General features: G+C 40.2%; 1 protein-coding gene across 1 annotated transcript in view; it reads right to left on the reverse strand.

The window, feature by feature from the left end:
• LOC122796445 (beta-galactosidase-like) overlaps window positions 1-25,181 on the reverse strand; it is a 948,601-nt gene that overhangs the window by 455,269 nt on the left and 468,151 nt on the right. The window contains exons 8-9 of the mRNA XM_044064920.1: window positions 1,016-1,137; window positions 885-925 (exon numbers count right to left, since the gene is read on the reverse strand). Of these exons, the coding sequence (XP_043920855.1) occupies window positions 885-925; window positions 1,016-1,137 (163 nt within the window). The remainder of the gene's footprint in view (window positions 1-884; window positions 926-1,015; window positions 1,138-25,181) is intronic.

Genomic DNA, 25,181 nt, shown 5'->3' on the forward strand with positions numbered 1-25,181 from the left:
ATGAGGAAACTGTGCCAGAGGGGGACAGTGAGACCGTGGTTGATATAATTAGAAGAGGAGATAGGGTCTTGTTACTTAGGGTCTGCCCTGTGATTGATGCAATTTATGTAAATAAAGTAAAAATAAATAAAAGGATGTACAAAGTCAGTAACAAAGTCATACATACTACCAATGGAGATTAGTTAAACTTGCACTGCTCTTTAACCATGACAGTTCAGGTACAGCCTTATCAACATATCTCACATTTCTAAAGACATGCTCCTGCTGGGATGGTTAGACTTAACTATGTATGCAGGAACAGGAGCTTAAAATGAACTGTTCAACCAAAAAAAAAGACTTCCCGGTTTATGGAAAGGGTAGTATGTGTAATAAATGCTTTATCATGACATACACAGTATACTACTGGATGTGAATGGACAGACAGAATCTAGGTCATTCACCAGTAAAAGATGCCTTCTGGTAGGCAGATAAGTCAGACTGTCATCTTCACATGTAAATTATCTGGATTGATTTTTATTCAATATTTATAGGTCTCATTTCTAGCTATTTTGGGGGCAGAGCAAATTAAAAAATAATAACTTACAGTGGTGCAGGGGCATTACTATTAAAGCAGGACATCAACCTAAGACAAAAAGCATTTTCTTCAGTTTCTGATCACAATGCTCACTTAAGACAACAATGATCTACCCAAGAACCTTTCTTTGTTTCATACAAATTTCTCCTTTACAATATGTCACTTTTAGAAAGCTATCTAAACAGACAAATGTTCCTGCCACGTCAAGTTGAAAATCGAAAAGCAAAATGTATTATGACTTCACTTTCAAATTAAAAATGCTGGCAAAAAGCAACTTGCAGTTTAAAATCTATTTTAATTAAATCCTTACCATTCCAATATCCAAAATTGGTTCCTCCTATAAACATGTACCTACAGTAAAAAAGGAAAATACAAAGCAGTTTTAAGTTCTTTTCTGTAATCCTTTTTATTTGGAAAAAAAAAGTTTAACATTTGACTTACATGTTAACATTTGCTCCAAGTCCAAGAACTGTATCTAGAGCTCTGGTTATGACACTTGTGGCAACAACCTGATGCTTTTCACCCCAGTGATCAAGCCAGCCTGTATACAGTTCAGAGTTTATCTTTAAATTGCAAAAAAAAAAAAAAAAAATGTTAACTACTGATGTTGGCAAGAATTAACTTTACTAGCATGCAACTTAATATATGAATGATCTACAAATTCCTTTAACCACCAGCCAACAAGTCTCAGATTATTACATTCAAGTCATTTTCTGGTAATGCAAGCAAAACTGCTAAAGAGTACATTTGACTTATCACTGTTAAACTCATGGTCATTAACTGCAAGTTTTTATTAATCTTTTTGGCCACCAACCTAAACCCTGCCCTCGACCATCTAGCCTTGATATCTTATTGGCCCATTTGCTCCTACCGACTCCCAGTATTGTAGAACATATAGAGAGACAGGTATGGAGGTAAAAGCCAGGGATCATAGGCATTATCTAGCATTGGTTCAGAAATGTTTTTATACATGCTCCTAACACATCACTCGCAGTAACACATCACTCACAGTTAACTGCAATGTGATGGCAAGCAAGGACCATTCCAGATGGGACAGCTTAATGATGTTTGGTGTTCGTGAACAGGAGGAGGAGTAGTAACTCTAGTAATGTTTCTCTAGAAATTACTTGAGAAAGCTGTAAAATCTCCACAGTTTTCTAACATTACTAAAGAAGGATTTATAGTTATCTTTGGATTCAGAGGCCACGCTAAGTTCATGAGATCCTTTAGTGGACTTCACAGTGGCGGAGTGTTCACAGATGACTGCAATCTGGAGATTAAGTGTTAGAGAGTGACAAATTTTCAAGAATGGTCTCTCTCCGGTAAACTGTTGTGGTGCTAAAATGGACTCAAATTAAATGTTAAATGGGTGTAGTAGCCTCACTTTCGATACACCCTTCCCTCATCAAACTATATAGACAACATACCACAAAATACATGAAAAAGTAGTCAGGGATCTAGGAAATTGGGGTTGATTCATTCCTTTTTTAACCATCATGCAACAATGACTTCAGTAAATCCTTTTATTTGGCACAGCTAATTGCCAAAGGAATATCTTCCAGGCCTAAAGGCCTAAAAAAAGTAATCAATCTCTTATAATTAACACTGACCACAGCAATTACCAAGTGTAATGCAAAATATGGTATGCATCCCACTAAACACATCAATAAGACACCAAAGGTCCCCAACCAAAAAGATCAAAGACCTAAAGTCACTGAGCTATTGAAAACAAGCTGTCAGCTTTAGCAGTTAGAGACTTAGTTGTCCTGGGATCTTATCTCCTGAAAAACAAAAGCTCCACCAATACAAAAACCATGGATCAATATCTTCATTAACAGATTAATAAAAAACATTGAGACACATTTATAACAGAGTTTCGCCCAAACCTGTAGAATAAATTTCCGTTGCAGGTTTAGTACAACTCATTATTTTCCTTTTAAAAAAGTGCAAGTGTGTAAAATCTTACCATAAAAGTAGATGTCCTTCTCTTCATTGTTGCGGCATTCTTCACAGTAGGGATTTCCTGCCAAGGCTAGCCTCATGTCCAGCTAGTAAACCAAAGCCTTTAGATCTGGTATGCACCGTACTTCACCCTGTACAGGACGTAGGGCATAAAGGTGATGTATGGACACAGTAACCCAGAAATAACTTGTTCCAGTAGAGAAACCGTCTCCACAGGACAAGAGAGATTATATGCATATCCAGGAGGAGAAAAAGTAGATGGAAAAAAGACAGCTCCAGGAAAGGAGAGGAACTAAAACAAAACCCAAAAGAAAAAAGGGGTCTGGTGGGAGGGACCAAATATTGTAACTGTGAAAAGGAGGACATCTACTGTCATAGTAAGATGTTATGCAACTATATGTACTATGTCCTTCTATATCACTGTTGCAGTATTTTTCACTTAAGAGTACAAAAGCTGAAGAAAAGGGCTGTGAGGTGGAAGGTTGGGAAGAGCCCTCAAAAAAAAAAAAAACATGCAGGATGGCCCTAGTAAAACCTGCTCTGGCCCCAAAAAAACAAATCCAATTTATAATGCTTAGTAAAGGTATGCACTTAAGACCAAGTAGCAGTGTGAAAAACTGAAAGGCTGCCAGCCCAGCTAGATAGAATTTTGTAGATAATGCTGTCATTGTAAATATTAATTTAATCCACAGGCTGTTTTACAAACGCAAGAAAACTAAATGCAAGAAAAACTGTGTTATTATGTTGTGAACTTCAAAAATGTAACCACAGCGCACCCTGCTGGAAGAAGACTGATAAAGTAAAGCATTTTATGACTGATCTCAGGGCTCGGAGAATGTCTTTTATTGCTGTGGTTTCCTGACCAGGTGCAAGCTCACTAAGAAATGTAAATTTAGAGATTCTGGTAACCCTGAGAGCCAGAGAAGTGTCAAGAATGATGTAATCTAATATGAGTCAGCAGTGATGTATTATCAATTTAAGAGATCTCAGACAGAAAGACAGCATTGTGCATTTGTCTTCAAAAATGGCATCACCAGCACTCTGCCTTGGCTCTAAATGTATGTAAGTTTACTTAGAACAGTATTGCTCTTAGAGTTGGACAGGAATTTAGTCAGATTTCGGCTAGCTGTTTTCTATATTTATGTCAGACTATCCAACAATATTGTTTTAAAGTTCCTGTGTCGGAACTCTTGACTAGCACTGTGTTGAATTGAGAAGATTTGTCTTGTGTTTTTATTATTAAATATTTTTAAACATTTCAGCTGTGACTGTTTTGTGTAGAGATAATTTAAGCTCTAGAGTACATTGCATATATACAGTGACACTGTCCAAGCTGCTCCAAAGCCTTGCTGTTCATCATACTTACTAATTGGATAATAATAATATTGCACAGCAAAATTGGACACCCTTTGGTAAGGGCCTTATTAGTAGCCGATAGTGGCAGTGATTTCTACCTTATATCCTGGGCAGAGAAGGGGGCATAGCTGGAGAACCTGTGCCAGCTTTCCCCAGGAGTGTGTGTGTGTGTGTGTGTGTGTGTGTGTGTGTGTGTGTGTGTGTGTGTGTGTGTGTGTGTGTGTGTGTGTGTGTATGTGTGTATAACTCATATCGCAAAATGTGTGTCAGTTACATGGGCAGGGACACGAAGCACTGGTTGGACAGAGAGGGTGCTGGAGGTTTTAGCTTGACCACTAGGCTGAGACCTGTACCCTATAGCTGTGCCAGTGGGAAGTCTTACTGGGGATCTGGAGAGAAAGGGAGAAACCAGCCCCAGACTGACTATGATCTCTGTGTGCTCTTAAGGGAAATTGTAGTTTACTGTGTGTGTACCAGTTATCCTTCCCAATGTACATGCCCTTCACTGGTGCTTGTGGTGAGGATTGAGGCTCCTTGATTACTGGGCCAGTGCATGGGCATCACAAGCAGCTTCAAGGATGGAAATGGTGTCCAACCCTTTGAAGAAAGCACCAAAAGAGCCAACAATCCTAAATGAGTGAGCTCTAATGGACAGGCATTTGCCATGACTGGAATAAAATAAAAAGCTCGTCAGACTTATGAATGGCCTTGGTTTTATCCAAATAACAAGGTATGTAGGACATTCTCACTAGCAGACTGAGAAGGAGAAAAGGAAAGGAAAGGAATTGTTCTGACTGGTTCAAAGATAACTCATTAACAACCTTGGGCATAAAAGGAGGATTATTACAAAGGGACATCTTGTCCTTATGATGAACCAAAAAAAAAAAAAAAAAAGGGATGGCCTTAAGAGCCTGAAGCTCAGAAGTCATCCAAGCAGAAGTAAGGACAAGCAATAAGACAGACTCCCAGGTACAATATTGCAAATAATCTGAACAAGTAGGCTCAAAAGGAGCCTGGGTCAACATTTCTAAAACAAAATTAAGGTCCCAAGGAGAAGGAATAGCCTTCCTTGGGGGCCTAAGATGCAGGATGCCTTTGTGAAACTGACCTCAAAGCAAGAAGCCAAAGGAGGATTTAAAGGCAGACAGGCAGAAATGGCAGACAAATGGGTCTTTATAGAACAGGCTAAGCCAGACTGGAGCAACTCGCACAAATAGGAGAGAAATAGAGAGACCCCCACTGAAAAAGGATTATGGTTATCAGCATGGCACCAGACAGAAAATCTCCTCCATTTGGACACGAGACTTTCTGGTTGCAGGTTTCCTTGCCTTCTGTAAAACCTTAACCCCATCCTTAAAAGGAATCAGAACTATCACCCACAATGTCAGTAGAAGAGTGGACAAGTGAGGATGGATGAGAGACCTCTTGCCTGCGTAAGGTGGTCACAGCATTCAGGTAACTTGTGATAATCTCCCCTGGCCAGATGCATTAAAGAAGGGGAACTAGTGCTGCCTTGGCCAAAAGGGAGTCACCAACACAATTTTTAGGGAGTCCAGTTGAATCTTCTGCATATCTCTTGGAAATAGAAGAGGAGAAACATCCCCTTCCAAGGAAAAAAAAGGGTGTCCGTCTTCCCCGCCGGATGGCATAGTACTCTGGAAAAGAAAAGAAGGTATTATCTGTTCAGAGGGGAGGAAAACATCTACCCGAGGAATACCCCACCGATGGACTATGTCCAAGAAAACATCTCTGTGAAGCATCCACTTATACAAGCCTATATTTTGGACCTGCTGAAGGTGTCTGCCACAAAATTTTGTGGTGAGGGAATATACACTTCTTGAAGAGTTAACTGTTAACTGACAGCCAGATCCCAGGCCTGAAGAGCCAACCTGCATAGAAGGTAAAACTCTGCAACATCCTGTTTGTTGACATACCACATGACACTGTGGTGTTTTCTGTGCAAACCTTCAGAGGGGATGGAGAGAAAATGGGGTGAAAACCCCGAAGGGCCAGAATCAGAGCTTTCATCTGTAATGTTGATATGGTCTGACCACTGTGTGTGTGTGTGTGTGGGGGGGGGGGGGCAAAAACCTTGGACTTTCAGATGTCCACAGTAAGTCCCCCACCCCCATTGTCCGAAGCATCTGTGAATAGTTCTTGAGAAGGAACTGTAGGCTGAAAGGCAGGCCTGGGCTGAGGAAAACTTGTTGAATCCACCACTCAAATTCCCAATTTAGACAGAGAAGGGAGAGGTACACTAAAATCCAGACAGTAGCAATGCTGAAGGCAAATGGATTTGAGGTACCATTATTCCATTTGAGGTACCATTGTAGCTTTTGCATGTGCAGTCTGGCAAGAGAATGGAAAAGACCATGAATTCCAGGGCAAGAAGAAACTCTAGCTAAAGTAGCAGGAAGATGAAGAAATGACTGGGAGAAAGGTGTCAAGGGCACAACATCTGGAGGTGAAAGAGAGGCCAACGTTGGTACTGTCTGAATCCTGCAACCCAGATACACATGGTCCAGAAGAGGAGTCCAGTCTAAACCCTAGACTTTGGAGGAGAGATATGGTGAACTCCAGATCCTGTAACAGGCAACTGGGAGAAGGTACCTGAAAGCAACAGTTCATCTAGATAAGTAAAAATCTGAATGCCTTGGAGCTGGCAGAAGCCAATCACAGGGCAGTAGAGAGGGCAAAGCAGAAAAATGAAAATGATAGGAAGAAATAGAGAAATGTAAAAACTTCCTGAACAGAGGGTGAATAGGAGTATGAAGGTAAGCATCCTACAAATCCAGGGACATTAGAAAGGCCTGGGGTAGAATAAGAGGAAACAGGGTTTGAAGAATAAGCATCAGAAAGGCTGGAACCTTGAGAAAGGTGTTGAGCAAGGAGAGATCCAAAAATAGATCACCAAGTGCCCTCCTTTTGAGGGACCAGGGACTGTTCGTGGAGTAAAAGCCCTTTCCTACCTGAGAAGGAGGGGCAGGTTGAATAGTTCCCTGGTTCACAAGGGACCCAAGAACCTCTGGGAAATGGGGAAATTGTTCCAGTAGAGGTTGAGGAATCCCTGAAAAAGGGGGAGAGACTTCCACACCATGAAGTATCCCTAACGGATGATATAACTCAAGAATATCAGGAGATGATATGCCAGTTTGGAAGACAGAGGGACAGTCAGAGAGCCAAGGGAACCTGGCTGAGGTGTAGAGAGGGACAAGAAGTCAAAGAAAAGTAGGCTTGTCAGATAAAGGAGGCTTCTGAGCCTGAGAAGACTTGGTAGGAGGAGCTCACCTACCTCCCTTCCTGCCTTTGGTGGCCTAATGAGCCTGCCTGTGAACAAAAGCAGACTTAGTAAGATATTTCTTTGGAAATTGGGGATAGGGGATACAAAGATATGTTTAAGATCCTGCAAGGCTTTACCTTTTTCTTGAACAGACAAACATTTCAGCAGCTTGGCCTTAATGTCTTCACGTGAGGACTGAAGACAAAACCAAGAGAGACACCTTATGACAGACCCAAAGGCAGCAGCTCTGGAAGATGCATCAGCAGCATCACAGCTATACCTGACGGAGTGAAGAGCTACCTGATAGGCAGGACCTAAAACAGACCGAGCAAAAGATTTCTTCAGAATCAGGGAGGCCAGAAATAGCCTGACAAGCCTGAGCAATAAATGCCATTGTATATCTAGTCATGTGGGTTTGGTAATTAAGTGGCCCTAAAGGCCAAAGTAGAAGCAGTATAAACCTTCTTACCAATTCCCTCCATTGCCCTATTTTTTTTTTATTTGAAAGCAAGAGCTTGGAAGAGGGCAAAGGTTTATAAGGCTCGTCAGAGAGACTGACAAAACTGCAGGGTCAGTAGGACATTTAAATAAGAATAGACAATCCTCAGGAATCTGTCATGTTTCTTTTGAGCAGGAGGCTGAGAATAAGGAGACTTGGCAGCTATAAAGGTGTCTAATAAAACAGCCAGTGCAGCAGGCACTGCAGAAGGTTTAGGAGTGTCCACCTGAAGCAGCCCATAACACCTTTGCTGGATATCAGACACTAGAGAATAAACCCATTTGAAGTATTCCATCATTCTAGCTATAGTGTCTCCAAAATACAATTCTTCAAAAGGAGATTCAGAGATTACAGACTCCTCTTCATCAGAACCATAGGCCAAAGGTGAAGGCATCTGGGAAGAGGACAAAAACTCATAATAAGACTCTGAATCTTCATCTGAGGAATCAGGTTCCCTAGCTCTTTTGGAAGGAGTAGAAGCCCAAGTAGGGGGAGGGTGCAGAATCTCTTTGGGGAGGCTTCAGGGTCATTAAGGAATTGAAAAGGCCCAGAATAAACTCCTGTTAATCCCTTTAAGGATCCTTAAGGCATACAGAAGGATGCTTAGTGTTCTGTTAATTCTTAACAGGGTCATCAGTCCTGACAAACAGCAGAGCTTGTGACCCTTCAAGAGATTCAATTGGAGTATCCAGAACCTCTTCTTTGACCAGAATCTGTGGAATCCCTCTAAAGTCCTCCAAGATGCTGAACTGCAGCTCCCCCACATCATCTAGAGCAGATGCCTGCAAAGCATCAGCAGACATGCAAAAAGAAAGATCCATGTTGGCCTCAGATAGGCTCACTGCAGGGGAATCTGATGTAGACACATGACAGCCTACAGAGTTTTCTCCCACGTCAAGAGGGACATCCCGATGGAGGCTGACTAGCCATAGAATCTGGCCAAGATTTCTTGGCCTCCTCCTTGCATCGTGTCCTTGGAGTTAGGAGATTATGCCATGCTACCGCGGGCTGACAGTTTAAGCCTTTGGTTTTCAAGAGAGATGGCCAGGGGAAGATAAGCGTGTTTTGGGTACAAAGTACAAATGCTTTGCAAATGCTACATATGATCGTGGGAGGTACCCATACAGAAGACACTGCCCATGACCATCTTTATGAGGACTCTGCCCCCACACTGACATTTTCCCTTATTGAATGACATGAACTTTGGGTAACTAAAAAGTAACAAGACCAAAGAAGAATAATAAAAAAAAACAACAGGGCACTTGTATGATGGCTATGTAATCAGCACAGCAAAAGGGCTTTCAGACTAATGAGCGATGATGGTGTCTGGACTGGTGGCAAAGTTCTGGGCAACTGCATCCACAGGTCACATTTATGCCCTACATATGATGCATACAAAATCTAAAGGCTTTGGTATACTGAACGGATGCTGGGCTATCCTTGGCATGAGATCCCTACTGTGAAGAATACTGCAGCAGTGATACAGAAGGACATCTTAGACATCTTGATGGGTATTCACAAATTTTCTCCAGGACTGAATGGTATGGTCCTACTGAAGAAATAAATATGGCCTAAGGGAGGGTGCTGACAAGGAGTAAATAAGTCTCAATGGCCTTGAAATATCTATGAAGGCTTCTCTGTTTGAATGTCTGTCTGTTGTGAACATAAAATGCTTTGTGGAAGTCAGGATAAATCATACTGCCTGCTCTCATACCATCATGGTTAGGTTCATAGAAACAATAGAAATGGGTACCTCCTTGCTTGTTGATAAACTGTATCAATGTTTGTCATGGTGTATTTCACAATCTGGAAATGTCCTGGTCTGACAGCTCATCTGGCTTGAAGGCTGTCAGAGCTAGTCAGAAAGCCAACCATCACTGTCACAATTTTTTTTAAAGATGTAGACTTTAGCCCTTGTATCTTGAGATTCCACAAATGGGGTTCACAGAGTCTGTGGGAAAAGGTAGACCCTTATCAAATGGCAATCTAGTTGCGTTGCCATTGAACTAGCTTCCAAAAGTTGGACTCAAGGGTAGAACATACTCGCGAGTCTCAAAGCTAGGACTTCTAAGATTATGGAGATACTACTGAACTTTCTTTACCTGGGCTCCTGAGTTGGGAGCCAGATTTATAGAGGAGGATATGCCACCCAGTGACTTTAGAAAAGTTCTTGCAGTCAGCTCCTTACATTAAACCACATGAATAAATGCAGGTATGATTATCGGCTGCATCCTGTCTACAGGAACGTTTATTATGCAAGATCTGGCGGCTATGACACTCTACATAAAAAAATCAGACTAAAGGGAAGGAAAGCTATTGTTTTTCATAGGCGAGTGAGTATTCAAGATTAAGAAAGCACTGCACAGTCCATCGAATTGCCAGTAGTTTGTTCTGCTGAAAGACTGCTTGAACAAGGCAGCCAACCAAGCAAAGACAGAAGTGAATGTCCAAAACTGTATTTATCTATCACCTTTTAAGCATGTAAACCCAATGGGTAAAAGTGTCTCATCTTGGTATGACCAAGTACTACTACTACATGGTTAAATTACTTAGGAACATAGGAAGAAGACTAGGTAAAAGATCATGGTGACCATAAGATGTCCAGCCATTTGCACCTTCAAGCAGACATGCTCACAAATTCCCATAACCCTTTTCAAGCAGTTACTATTGCTCACCTCCTAAATCTAACAGGGACGTACATAACCCTAGTGTACATTTGTATCCATCCAATTATATCTAGCCTTAAAGGTAGTCATAAACAGCACTTTGATCTCTAGTGGCAACTTAAATTAAAGGAGTTTGGAACTTACTCCTTCAACAAGTCTTGTTTTTTGTTATAGATTTAGGTCCCGGGGCAGGTGTTTGCAGAGCAGCAGGTTCTGTGAAGAAGGACATCAAATAGGATTGGGTCATTCGTGACTCAAAAAACAAGACAAGGTCACCATAGAGCAGCTGATAGGCTAACATGACTCTTGTTTTACTCAGCAGCCTATTTGTGATAGTTGGAGGATTGCTCAGACATCTTCGGAGTCTTTCCAGTTGAGTGATATGCTTGCGTTTTTACTTAAAGGGGCCACTGTATTCAGTTATGCATCTGATAAGGGAAGAATATACAGTCAATGGATGACTTCTCTGGATCTTGAAAATGCTCACTTGGAATTTAACTGAGCCAAATAGGATTTGATGCATACAGTGAAAACATGATACTGAAATTAAAGTGTTTGCCACATTAAGTATCCAGGTCTTTTATGTCTCTCTCTGTCTAAAGAGGAGTACCATTTATAACATGAGGTAGGAAAGGTTTTTTTACATTGAGGCAGTTTTTGGTACAGCAAGTGTCGCATATTTGCATATTCCAGCCCTTGCTAGAGCAGTTTACTATCAGTGGATCAGCAGATAACAGTGCTCAGCTTACAGTCATTAGCTAACTAGTTCAACACCACCTTCTGGGATAAGGGCTTAAATATTTGCAAAATAAATGCCAAAGAGGAGAGGACCCAGCACTGTTCCCTCTCATTCCTCACTGGAAAACTGCATATTCTGAGACAGTACCATCAAGTTTCACAACTTAGGATCTGTTTGATACTCAGTTTGCTTCCCCCCCCCTAACATCATCATGAAAGATGGTACCAAAGCCTTGATCAGATTAATTTAAGCAGCCTGCATTTAATGTCCACTCTCCACATCCTTTTTCAAGGAGGATTACATTTGAGTGTCGGAACCTGTCCTCCACAAAACCAGACTGATTGGGGTCTTATTCAATTACATTTCCTATATCCACAAAAGGGATATACTGTGATACATTCCATAGCCTTCCATGTAAGGCCAATGAGGCTGAGGGACCAGTAATTACCCTTGTTTAGTGGAGTCGCACTGCATGTTCTCCAGGCATCAGGGGTAAGCCATGTGGGCAGGTTAAGGCTGAACAGTTTAACCAGATGCTTGGATATTGCATACTTGAAATTAATGAGAATGCAGCCTGGTATGTTGTCTAGTCTCATGGAATGTTTAATCATTTACAGGGATTCTAAGACGTGTTCCAAGGTAAGTTTGGAAATAATGTGTGTGTGGGGGGGGGCAACAATGTGGGCAGGTGGAGTAACTTTAGGACTGCATACCTCTGCTAAACATATGGCAATATCCTTGGGATCGGAATTAGTGATATTATGGATAAGTTCAGTGCATTACTGGACAGTAATTTCCTGACAACTAAAGAATGATTTGCAGTTTTTTTTCCTGAATCTATAAAGGCCTTAAGTTCTTACTCTTCTTTATATTTTGTAATAGTGCTCTTAGGTTCCTTGCTGGCATGTTTCAGTGTGGTACTGAGGTAGCGGGATGGATACTTCTTGCAACTTTTCATTATTTACTTCTTTTGTTATACAAAATATTATGCAATTTCCACCAGAGAGGTTTATTCCTGGATTTGCCATTATATACAAGCATAGATAAGTACTCTCTTTTATATGCATCTATTAAGTTGCTGGTAAAGGTCTGAGATGAATGTGACAGCCATCTCATCTTACGATTCTTGGGAACTTTGCCTAAGTTTTCTACAAGCTAAAGTAGGTTTAGCCTCTAGAATTACCTAAAGGTCATCCCATTTGGTGGTGGGGTAGTACCAGTAGGCTTAACAAAGATGACCAACTGACGTGATCAAATAAAACCACAGATGAAGAGATGTGGGGTGAGATGGGGTAGAAGCAGAAGCTAGGTGTCCAAGGACCAGATCAATGATATTAGAACCTCCAGTAAATTTTACAATCTTGCATTTCCAAGATTATAATCAATTATTTCTGCTTCAGGGGCAATAAAATGTAGAAACTCAACATTTTGAAAGTTTTTGTTTTGCTAAACGTATTCATCTGTGTAAATTCCCAAAGGACTTCTTAGTGCTAGAAAAAAAAATCACTGAACAGCCTTGAATAAAATTCTGTCCCTTGTCTGCAAAGGAAATTGCATTACTGCTTGTGAACCTAGCATTTGCAAAATTAAACTGGAAAATAAGGCTGATCTCTTCAAACATGAGAGACGACCCCTAGAAGAGGAAGGAGTAAAGCTCTGCTGAAGTACTTGGCAGCACTACCTCTCTTACCAATAAACTCTCCTAGTGGTGAAGATAGAGGGGAGATGAAGACGACAATGCAACAGCAGCATTGCAATACTTAACATAAGAGGATTCATATCTTCTACTTTTTGAACCAATTCATCTGTATGCATTGCTGACTACTGGTCTGCAACCTAAATGAAGGTCTCACTATTTAGTGGGGAGATTTCTACAGTACTTTGGCACTGAGGAGGATTCATTTTCCATATACTATTGTTTTCCACTCTGTATACAGGTCCTTAACTGCATTCTGTGAAGATGTTTTGCAGCTAGTGCAGAAAATTAAAGACTATAAAGCTACTTCCTGTAGTCTATGGTTTGATTCCCTTGCCTCCACAGGTCTGCTGCTAAAAAGGCAATGCTCTGGAGCAAATGGGCAAATTTGGTTAGTCTCTTTTATGGTCTCCCGTAAAGTAACTATACACACACACACATTTTAGTAACTAGCTGTAGATGCATTTAATGACATGCCCCACCTTACCAACCATCTGATTTCTCATTCTTGGAAATAAGACTTCTGATCTTCTACTTATTTGTTAGTCATCCACTGACACTGTGCGAGATAAACAATACATCATTTAGCCACAGTTGTCCTACTCTCTATCCTGTCAAGTACATTGCCTTTCTCACTTGGGAAGGTATTCAGAGCAGCTGGTTTTTTTTAGTTCTTGGCAGACAGCTTAATGACAGACAGATCAACCAATGTTTTTCTCTCTCTTCTTTCACAGCTACCCTGATATGTACAGGCACAGTGCCATTGTTTGTTTTTTTTTTCTTTGTTTTTATATTTGCACTGTGATAGTCAGCCTGAAATATTTCAAACTGAAAGACGCTTGTGCAAATTTCTTATAATTAATCCAAATACAACAGAGCTCCTAGAACTCAAAGAAACCAGCATTTAATCCCATGAATCCACAGCTTTAGACAAACAAGTATATTAAACGTTCATCCCTTATGTAATATGGTCAATACTGATAGAGGTGTCTCTCCCATCAACTGGTGTCTCAGATGTCCTAAAAGCAGTCAGAAAAACACCCAAGTGTGTCAGAAACCTGGGAAGCTTCAGGAAAAAACTTTGGAGGACATAAAGAACAAGAGTAGCTGGGGACTTTACCTTACCAGAAACAGACTGGAATAATGTTGATTCAACGAAACATACTAGACATTGCTGGTGTTCCTAAATTAATTACTGCTGATTCATGACCGGTTTCATCACCGCTGATGTGCAGTGATCATAGTGTTATAAAGGTAATGTGTTACTAAATAACTCTGCCAAACTGAAATCTAAACTAAAGCACAAAATAATTAACAGATTATATGGAAGCAAAACAGTCATTACATAAAACTAACTGGAGTGAGGCATTGCAAAAGGAATGTGTAAAGTTTTGAAAGAAAAATTGTTTTGAATGCAAAAAAAAGTTAAGATCAGGATCTAGGAACACATCAGGAGGCTATACTTCCATGAGAACAAGATACTTGATTAAGGTGAGAGTCAAAAAAAATGGAAAACAGGTCGAACTATGACTTTGAAAACGGAAATAAACAAGCTGGGCAGACAAAATACACAGAGTGAGACCAGATCAAGACAAAAATTGAAGAAAACTTGTCTAAAATATATTGAGCATAGCAGGAAATATTTTTATAGGTACATAAAATATGGTAGGAGTAAAGACATAGAAATTGCTAAACTGTGTGTAGATTCTAAGACTTATTCTCAGACACAACCAGATTATAGATATATTTACAAAACCTTAAGCAAAGCAATTTGGCTTCACAAATAAATTGTCCTAGTGACATCCAGGTAACCTCAGATACTGAAATAAATTCAGATTATATTGAAAAAGAACTAGACAAACTATGTGCAAACAAAGTCCAGGGAGGAGGTGAAATTAGTTATAGTGACCTGGGAACACTTTGGCATGAACTTGTAGTATAATTATATCTTATTTACTAGATTGTATAAATATGGGGAAGAGTCCTAATGACTTAACACACATGCACATGTTAAACCGGTTTTTAAATTTAAAGGGAAATAGTACAAACCCAAAGTCATATAACCCATACGTTTACTTACATGTTGTAGAAAAACAATGGAGAAGGTTATATTGGATAAATTACTGTCAAAACTGGAAAGGCTGAGACTTGAAACCGTATGCCAGCATTCATATGTTGAAAACAGATCTATTACCACTTTTAACATGCTGTTATGTTATAGCAATAACCCACGCCTGGGTGTGGGTAATGTGGGATTTACCCACAACCGTGGGTAAATCCCACATTACCCACACCCAGAAGTGGGTTATTGCTATTATACTATGACATTATTTAAGAAAAGAAATAATTACTTTTCTTAAACAATGGCATTGTATAATGCCTCTTTGCTGCCCTTCCGCAGCTGTCTGGTATCCGCGGCAGTTCTGATGTATTGCGCATGCCTACGCAGTACATCAGAGCTGTGGCCAAAAGCAACGGAGAAAGCAAGATCTCCGTTGCTTTTTACTGTTTTGCTATGTTAAATGGGTTTAACATAGCAAGACAGCTTTAAAATAAGCAACGGAGATGTCCGTTGCTTATTTTAAAGCTGTCTCGCTATGTTAAACCCATTTAACATAGCGAAACAGTAAAAAGCAACGGAGATCTTGCTTTCTCCATTGCTTTTTTTTTTAAACCTGTCTCGCTATGTTAAATGGGTTTAACATAGCGAGACAGCTTTAAAATAAGCAACGGAGAAAGCAAGATCTCCGTTGCTTTTTACACACTGTGTCGCTATGTTAAAGGAGTTTAACATAGTGAGACAGCTTTAAAAAAAGCAACAGAGATCTCCGTTGCTTTTTTTAAACCTGTGTCGCTATGTTAAACTCTTTTAACATAGCGAGACAGTGTTTTAAAAGAGACTTATACTAATGGAAAAAGTCTGGGCGACCGGACCTTTTTTCATTAGTATAAGTCGATTTACAGCGTGCACGTTTTGGAATATTATTGGGGGTCATGGTATAATACAATATAACAGCTATAAATGAAAACTAGTACTGTGATGCAATTTATATAAATTCAGCCTCTGCATTTAATAGGGTCATACACAAAACACTGATCAATAAATTAGAACTAGGTATTGATATACTCTCGATAAGACGGATAGCTGCATGGCTTACAAATAGGACATAAATATATACTCATGGATCAAAGGAGATTGCACATTTACTTCAAACAGCAGAAAAAAAAACTAAGTTTGCGGAATACTCATGTTTTATATCTAGGCTCCTGTCAATAGCCACACCACAAGACTACAGAGCTCCGCCCATTGGGCCATCCAAATATTCAATAATATCAAACATGGCAACTATGCCTGCTTCTAAGCATCATCCATTTTATTTATGGATCCCATAAAAACATTGCAACATCTTCCACAAATTTTTAGAGAGACTGCAAAAACAAGGAGTAAAATTATGTAGATATTCCACAGCCTGAGCTAATAGATTCATGGGACGATAATAGGCTACTGGCCTGGAGGCCCTTATAAGCCTAGCCAAGAATTTCACCCATGTTCCCACAAAGTCAGCACCTGTTTTCCATGTCCAGCAGTGACACAGATGGGATTCTAGGGGTATATTTTCTGTCCTCAAAGAGGGCTAGTGATGTACTCTGCTTGACATGTAGAGGAAGTCTATTCCACAGATTGGGGAGTCATAGGGACACAAATCTATCCCGCCAACAAGTTCTATTAATGTCACAGACCAGGTTGAGACCTTGCAAGCGTGTTGCACTAGTGGAGTCTGACTTATGGATATGCAGCAATTCCATAAAGCCCGAGTCTGAGACAGCCTTGTATGCCAGGCACAGGTCACCTCTGTGCAGCCTGTACGAGACTGAGTACAGGGAGAGGGATTTTAGCCTATATGTATAGGACAGGCATTTGAGACCCTGGATTTTCTTGGTCAGGAACCACTGTTGTATCCTCAACTGCTGCATGTGCTTGGCAAGGTAAATGCCGAAGGGGGCACTGTACTTGATAATGGGTCTGATAAGGTAGAAGTACAGGGATGTTACGACATCCTTGTTCCTGGATGAAATACCCTTACTTATCAGGTGGGCCATATAGAAAGCCTTCCATACAACGGAGGCAACATGGTGGTCAAAAGTCAGGTTGCTATTAACTTGGGCGCCCAAGTCTTTTACGACTAATAACAATATACTAAGCACACAATCAATGTGATCATTAGTGGGGACACCATTTTCCCCAAAGGGGATAATGATGCATTTCTTGGCATTCATTTCAGGCCATGTTTCTGGCACCAGTCATTAGTTTGGTTAAGGCCCTCTTGCAGGATGTTCACATCACTAGGGGAATTTAGGACAGTGCCCAGCTTATAGTCATTTGCAAACTTGGTCAGCCACAGACAACTGGTTTTGGCTTGCACCTCAGAAAAGTATATCCCAAACAGTAGAGGCCCCAAGACTGATCCTTGGAGTACGCTGCTTGTTACTGGCCTACCACTAGAGGTGGCTTCCCCTATTTTAACTGAGTGGGTTCTATCAGTGAGCCAGTTGGCTACTCATCTGGTAACATGTGGGTTGATCCCTACCTGGGAGAGTTTATTATGCCCGAGTGAGGAAAAGTATCGAAGGCTTTGGCTAGGTCAAGGTAGGCGGTGTGCACCGTCTTGCCCTCATCCATGGCTTTGGTGACTGTTTCGAAGAAGCCGATCAAGTTTAACAGGCATGATCTCCGTTTGACAAAACCAAACTGTGTGGAATCAAGCATTTGGAGGTTGCCAATGTCCATGTTTCCATTGCCCATCTTAATATACGTAGTATCTGTAATAAAATTAGTCAACTCCATGCCCTCCTCGAAACACAACAGTTTGACATTTTATGCCTATCAGAAACTTGGTTAAAACCTTCCATTAGAGACATCAAAATTACCCCACCTGGTTATAATATTATTAGACTTGATCGCACTACCAAGAAAGGAGGTGGGGTAGCCATTTTGTACAAAGCGAAACTTAAACTTAATCCTCTTGATCTTACTCTTACCCAAAACACAAATGCTGAAGTAATTAGCTCCAAAGTACAAATCAATAACACTAAAGCAATAAATGTTATTTGTGCTTATCTCCCCCCTGGAAATAACATCAAAACCCTTGAAGATATACTCTACCAACTTTCTATCAAACTCCCACAAGAAACACTAGTCCTAGGGGACTTCAACATAGACTGGAATTCTTGTAACAATGCTAACCCTACTTCCCACATCAACCTCTATGGTTTCAAACAACTTATCGATAGTCCCACTAGAACTAATAAAGCAAACAATAAGGGTACCACCCTAGACTGGATTCTCACAAATACCCCCTTGCAAAACTACCAAACACATATCCTTCCAGATGACCTTAGTGACCACGCACTAACCTATATCATTAGATGCAGAACCAACCTAACCTTACCCACCACTTTCCGAACTCTATACTCAAAAAAGAAACTTAACCCTGAACAGTTTCAAGCTGAACTTTCACAATGTCAATGGACCCCACTAAAATATCTCCCACTCAACAAAGCAGTTGAACACTTCAATTCTACATTCTTAGCTATACTTAATCAGCACGCCCCAAGTCGCACCATTAGAACCAAAACTAAAACTGCTCCCTGGCTAACCACAAATACTAAGCTTAAAATAGCCCTAAGAAACAAATCTTGGCATAAATGGCGTACCACCAAAAGTCCAACTGACCACCAAAACTTTAGAGAACTTAGAAACACTACTAAAAAAGCCATTCTATTAGACAAAAAGAACTACTACGTTCAACTTCAAAAAACTACCAAAAATGAACCTCAAACATTCTGGTCAAGTATTAATAATCTGTTGACCCCAGGCAAAATAATTACACCCAACCCTCAGGATTCTGACCCTGATAATCCCACACTAACAGCCAATAACTTTAATTCCTTCTTCACCAATTCTATACAAACTCTAGCCAACCAACTATCTCCAGATACTTCTCAACTACATCCAAATACATTAATAAACACTATTCCTCCCCTACACCTACAACCTGTATCTACCTCCTACATACAAACTCTTCTCCATAAACTAAAACCTACCACCCCTTCCGCAGACAAGCTTCCAGCTGAATTCCTTCAACTAGCAGCAAAAGCCATTGCTTACCCTGTCTCTATCCTAATAAACAGATCAATAAAAGAAGGTATTTTTCCAACAGTCTGGAAGATATCACATATTATACCCCTACATAAAGGAGGCAAATCTTATGATTTCTCCAACTATCGTCCCATAGCACTTCTATCCCCCTTAGCTAAAATCATGGAAAAATGTATACATAAACAACTACTCAACCATCTCCTCTATAACAGCCTCCTAGCTGACACTCAACATGGTTTCAGACCTGCTCACAGTACCACCACAGCTTTACTCTCCTTTACAAATACCATAAACTTCAACCGCAACAATAACAAACTTACATCTTCTCTTTTCTTAGACCTATCAAAAGCCTTTGATATGGTGAATCATACACTTCTTCTGCACACACTAAAATCTCTGGCCCTGGATCCCTCTTCCGTAACCTGGTTTTCTTCCTATCTAGAAAACCGTCAGCAAGCCGTACTCTGGAAAAACTCACTATCTACTGTCCTCCCTGTTTTTTTAGGAGTCCCTCAAGGGTCTATCCTAGGCCCACTTCTATTTTCCATCTTTATTAACGACCTCCAATCATCTATCCCTAACACTACCTGCATACAATATGCAGATGATTCCACCATTATTTGCACTGCTTCTTCTCAAACCGAACTCCAAATTCAAACTCAATCAGCCTTCTCAACTGTTGAACAGTGGTTCTCCAATCACTGTCTACTCCTTAACCCTAAGAAAACTAAATTATTACTCTTTTCACCTACACGTAAATCGACTTTGTCAAACTTCTGTATCACAGCAACTGACAACACCATTATTTCTCCTGATTCTACAACTAAACTTCTCGGTGTTATTATCGATAATAATCTTAACTATGATTGTCAAATCAACAGTACAATAAAAGCAGTTAATAAAAAAATAGGATCCCTGTACAGAATAAAGCCCTTCCTCACACCTGAAGCTAGGACAACCTTAGCCCAAACACATCTTATCTCTACCCTTTTGTATGCTTCCCCTATTTACACTAATCTATCTAAAAGTAACCTTAAGAAACTTACTACATCCTATCACAATATTGCCAGATTTGCCACCTCATCCCAATTCAGAACCCACCACTGTCTAAACCTAAAACAACTACACTGGCTGGAACTCCCTAACAAGCTCATTTTTCAACAACTTTTAATTGCACACAAAATTCTATACAAACCTTCTAAAACACCAGCTCTTAGCAACCTCATGACTCCCTATATTAACCTGAAACAACTACGTTCCTCTGATAAACTACTTGTTAATATTACTAAAACTATTAATTCTGCAGGCAACTGCCTTTTTTCTAACTCAGTAGGTAAAATATGGAATAATCTTCCATCTGACATCTCTTCTTTGCCCTTTCTTCCACTCTTTAAGAAACAACTATTAAGACATCTTAATAATTTCTGGCTTTGCTCTTGTACCAACCCAGACTAACTTGCTTGCACCTTACTATATCATAAACCTTCCTTAGCCACTTGGACCCCCCCATCTACCTCAACTCTTCACTTGACAAAATATCCCTTTTCCTTGTAAATATTACTTGATTCACTCTAATATTTCCTACCTTCCTTTCTGTATAGCTAGTAGTTAACCTCTCTCTAAATCTCCTTCTAATTTAGCTTTTTTTAGTTAAGTTAAGATCTATAATATAGGTGATTACATATTATTTTTCCCATTGTATAACACATTTGTACTATGCATTATTTGTATTTGTAAAAATTATATTTCCTACCTTCCTTTTTTTATTGCTAGTAGTTAACCTCTATCTAAATCTCTTTCTAATTTAGCTTTTTTTAGTTAGTTAAGATCTATAAAATAGGTGATTACATATTATTTTTCCCATTGTATAACACATTTGTACTATGCATTATTTGTATTTGTAAAAATTATATTTCCTACCTTCCTTTTTTATTGCTAGTAGTTAACCTCTATCTAAATCTCTTTCTAATTTAGCTTTTTTTAGTTAGTTAAGATCTATAAAATAGGTGATTACATATTATTTTTCCCATTGTATAACACATTTGTACTATGCATTATTTGTATTTGTAAAAATTATATTTCCTACCTTCCTTTTTTTATTGATAGTAGTTAACCTCTATCTAAATCTCTTTCTAATTTAGCTTTTTTTAGTTAGTTAAGATCTATAAAATAGGTGATTACATATTATTTTTCCCATTGTATAACACATTTGCACTATGCATTATTTGTATTTGTAAAAATTATATTTCCTACCTTCCTTTTTTTATTGCTAGTAGTTAACCTCTATCTAAATCTCTTTCTAATTTAGCTTTTTTTAGTTAGTTAAGATCTATAAAATAGGTGATTACATATTATTTTTCCCATTGCATAATCACATTTGTACTATGCATTATTTGTATTTGTAAAATTGTTTTCACCTCTGGAGCTTGTCTCCCCAGGCCTCACTTTCTAAGTTAGCTTTTTTAGTTCATTAAGATCTATAATATATATGATTACATTTTATTTTTCCCATTGCATAACACATTTGTACTATGAATTATTTGTATTTTTAAAATTGTTTTTACCTCTGGAGCTTTTCTCCCCGGGCCTCCACTGAAAATGGACATAAATCCAGCTGGACTAGCCCGGTCAACAAATGTAAAATAAAATAAATAAATAAATAAAATGTTTATAAGATCCATGATAATGGGTTCCATGGCCTTGCAGATCAGGCTAGTTAAGGTGATGGGCCTATAATTGCCTGGGTTGGTGAACACTCCACCTTTGTGCAGAGGGATGACAGTGACTGTCCTCCATTCAGCTAGGACGAAGTCGGTACTTAGGCTTTGGTTGAATAGGGTGCCTGGTGGTGCTGAGAGCTCAGAGTTCACATACGACACAGCCAGGGATGGTGTGGAGGCTGTATTTTTTTGCCTTTGAGAGGGCATTAATGACCTGCTCCCTGGTGATGAGGGGGGGCAGGTGCTGGGGATGCCCTGGTTTACTAATGGGGGGACAGGGAGGTGAAGTTTTCACTTAACTTGTCTGCCAGCAGGTTGGGTATATCTATGGCGTTTGTGTATGTGGGATTCATGACCACAAATTCAGAGCAGATTTGGGAGTTACCTTTGAGACTGCGGATGTATGCGAAGGTGGCCTTGTGACTGTTCTTAGTGGATGTGGCCAATTTGGACTCAAAGTTAGCCTTGGACAATTTCACCAGTGACCTTATTTGCTTGTTCCGACAAAAAAGAGATTGCTTCCAACTTGGCACCCGCTCCTTCTTGGTCCTGGACAGCAATTTTTTCCTTTTATTATTATGGAGTCTGTTTATTGCTGACAGGTTTACTCTTCCTTGAGGAAGATGACTTGGTCCTGTCAAGTATTGCTGAGTCCATGCAGCTATATAGGTGCTCATACAGTTTTTTGTGTAGGCTTGGACATTCGTGCTTGACTCAGATGAAGGGAAGGTGGCTGTGAAGCTGCTTATACCTGCCCTCAGGAGGTTGTAGTCAGCTTTGGAAAAGCTTTTTTTGTTCGGCCCTGGCAACGGGGGGGGGGGGGGGGGTCAGGGGAGATGACTTTGAAAGTGATTGCTTTATAGTCAAATTTTACCAAGGAGGATGACACTATAGGGATGACTACAGTGACTTACTCATGTTGGTTAGTACCAGGTCCAGGATATTTTCATCTCTTGTGGGGGTGTTGACCAGCTGATCCAATGCATTAGGCACTGATGAAGTAAAGAAATCTCTGGGCAATCATGTTTGAGCTAGAATAGGTCTTCCACTCTATGGTTGGGTAGTTAAAGTCACACAAGATCAGGGTAGAGGGTTGAATCTTGATGGACTCAAGTCCAGACAGGTGGAGTGGGCCTCCTGAGTCATGGTTGGGGGTCTGTAGCTAGCTATGATTTGAATAGGTGTTTTGTCAATAGTTAACTCCACCTTGAGTGTCGCCTGTGAGTCATACTGTTTGACCAACCTGGATGTGTGTGTGTCTTTGATAAATACTGAAACCTCCTTTGGCTTTGTAGCCCTCTGTTTGGGGTCTGAAAGTATGGTACGACAAGTAACCTGGTAAGGCTGGGGTGCTCTCTGCAGCTTTGAACCAGGTGTCAGTGACTGCACAAATTTCAGCATCTTCCAGGGTGAGGAATGGTTGCAATGAGTGCAGTTTCATGTTAAGACTCCTAGCGTTTAGCAGCATGACCTTTACATTTTGTTTAGAAGAATGTTTCACACTGGTAATTTTGTCCTCATGACTTTGCCTAAAAAAGGCACTATGGGAGAGGCAAGAGCCTTTGCCAGAAGCATGAAGCCCAAGGGAGACAGATAAAGGCCATCTCTGGCAAAGCATTGTGGTCTGTCAATCATGTCCTCCCAGGCTGCCAGGCACCGGACCCCCATGGAATAACACCAGAAATTAAGCCAATTGTTAAAGTCAATCATTTTCTGTTGGCACTGAGCCATCATTCTGGGTGACAGTAGGATGCTGCTTAAGGCTAGGGACATATCTGCCTGGGACACAATCTGTGAGCTCAGTCAGGTCTCTCTTCATAAAGTCCACAGAGGTACGTCTCAAGTCATTCACACCAACATGGACTATGACAGAGTCATAACAGTACCTGTTGTTGAGAGACTTAGTGCGTGAAAGATATGGCGGATTCTAGCACCCGACAAGCAACTTACAGTGACTTTCCCCTTGTCTAGCCTGGTGAGTGGCACATCTGTGTGTCTCATGATACAGTCTCCTATGACTAGTATGTTGGGTTTGTGGCAGGGCCTTACAGGCTATGAGATACAGGCATGTGTACTGTGTGGTGGTGCTTGGTGTGGTGGGTTGTGATGTGCATGTGTGCTTTTGCATCAGAGGTCTCTCTTGTTTAAGTATGTTTTTGCTGAGAACCTCCACATATGTAGGAAAGTACTGCACAGGTGTGGGTGGTGGTAGAGGTGTGGTGTTTGTGCAGACAACCTTCTCAATGCCAGATGTACTGGCTTGTGATTAAGGCAGCAAGGATTCTAGGTTCTTAATGTAACTGTAAATGAACAAAACCAACACCAAAAATCCACATACTTGAAAAAAATAATACTTGCCCGTATGTGCTGCAAAAATGTGTGTTGAAAAATAAAAGTTAATGGATTTTATGTTTAATATGGGGTTTGATTAATTTAGACTGTGGAATATCTACATTCAATATTTGTCTGGATTCCAGTGTACCACTGGTAGAACTGGAATGCGCTGAAATCATACTGACGTGACAAAAGCAATATTTAGAGTGCTGACCATTATATCACCTGAAGGTGGGCTAGGATGAAGAAAAAAGAAAGCAGCAAATCTCAATGTACCTGCAGCCAGGCTGACAACAGACCAAAATTCCAGGCCCTTTCACACTGTATCTACAGCATCAGAAATGTGTGATCATATAAAGCACAACCAGAAAACAAATGGACAAACTGCAACTAATAAAAACGTGGACTGCCATACATACAGCACTCTGTACTATTCCTCCTGCTGTGTGAGGTAAACACTGGCTTAACACTTTTTACTGAAATGGTCGTGGTAATTTATACTTCATTAAATAGTAATCCATCAGTTTAGCCAGAACTGTTATCTGGTTCCTGAAGATAAAGATCACAGAGATCAAAGCAAGTATCACAATCAAGGGACTTCCCTGATGCCGGATAGGTAGACAGGGGCGGTGAGAGTTCTTTTGTCTGGACCTATTGGTAGAATGAAAGCAACTTTGTTGTCATCAGTTGTATTCAGTCTATGGTCATCAACCTGGCAGATATATTCAATTACGTCATTTTTGTTCATTCTTGCAATGAAGACCTCAATCGGGCTAATAAACACGGATTATCAGGTTCAATCAGTAGCAGTAAAGGGTATGTTGGTCAAGCTTTATCCTAGGAAAATGTTTTATTTATAGTGAGCTTAACAGAAATGTTTAAAGTATACTGAAGATAATTAATGGATACTTTCCTATGCTGACATGTAGTCTAGACCGGTGTAAGGAGGAGGTACATTATCTGCATCCATTTAGTTCAGTAAGTTTCATTTACAGGCAAAGTTAATGTTCTGCAAATGAATCTTGAGGCACAGAGTCAGCTATCTGATGATCCTACAGGAAGTGATGTGTTCCAGTGTTAATGAGATGAGTTAAATGAGTGTGTGCGTGCATGCACACAATGGGGTGGGTGAAAGAATAGCTAGGTACTCACTGTATCGATGGATGTGTGAGGCGGCCACTGTAAACCTCTCGCT

This window comes from Protopterus annectens, chromosome 3.part0 (genome assembly GCF_019279795.1).
Source record: "Protopterus annectens isolate FY-2018-M chromosome 3.part0, PAN1.0, whole genome shotgun sequence".
In the NCBI taxonomy this organism is placed as follows: Eukaryota; Metazoa; Chordata; order Ceratodontiformes; family Protopteridae; genus Protopterus; species Protopterus annectens.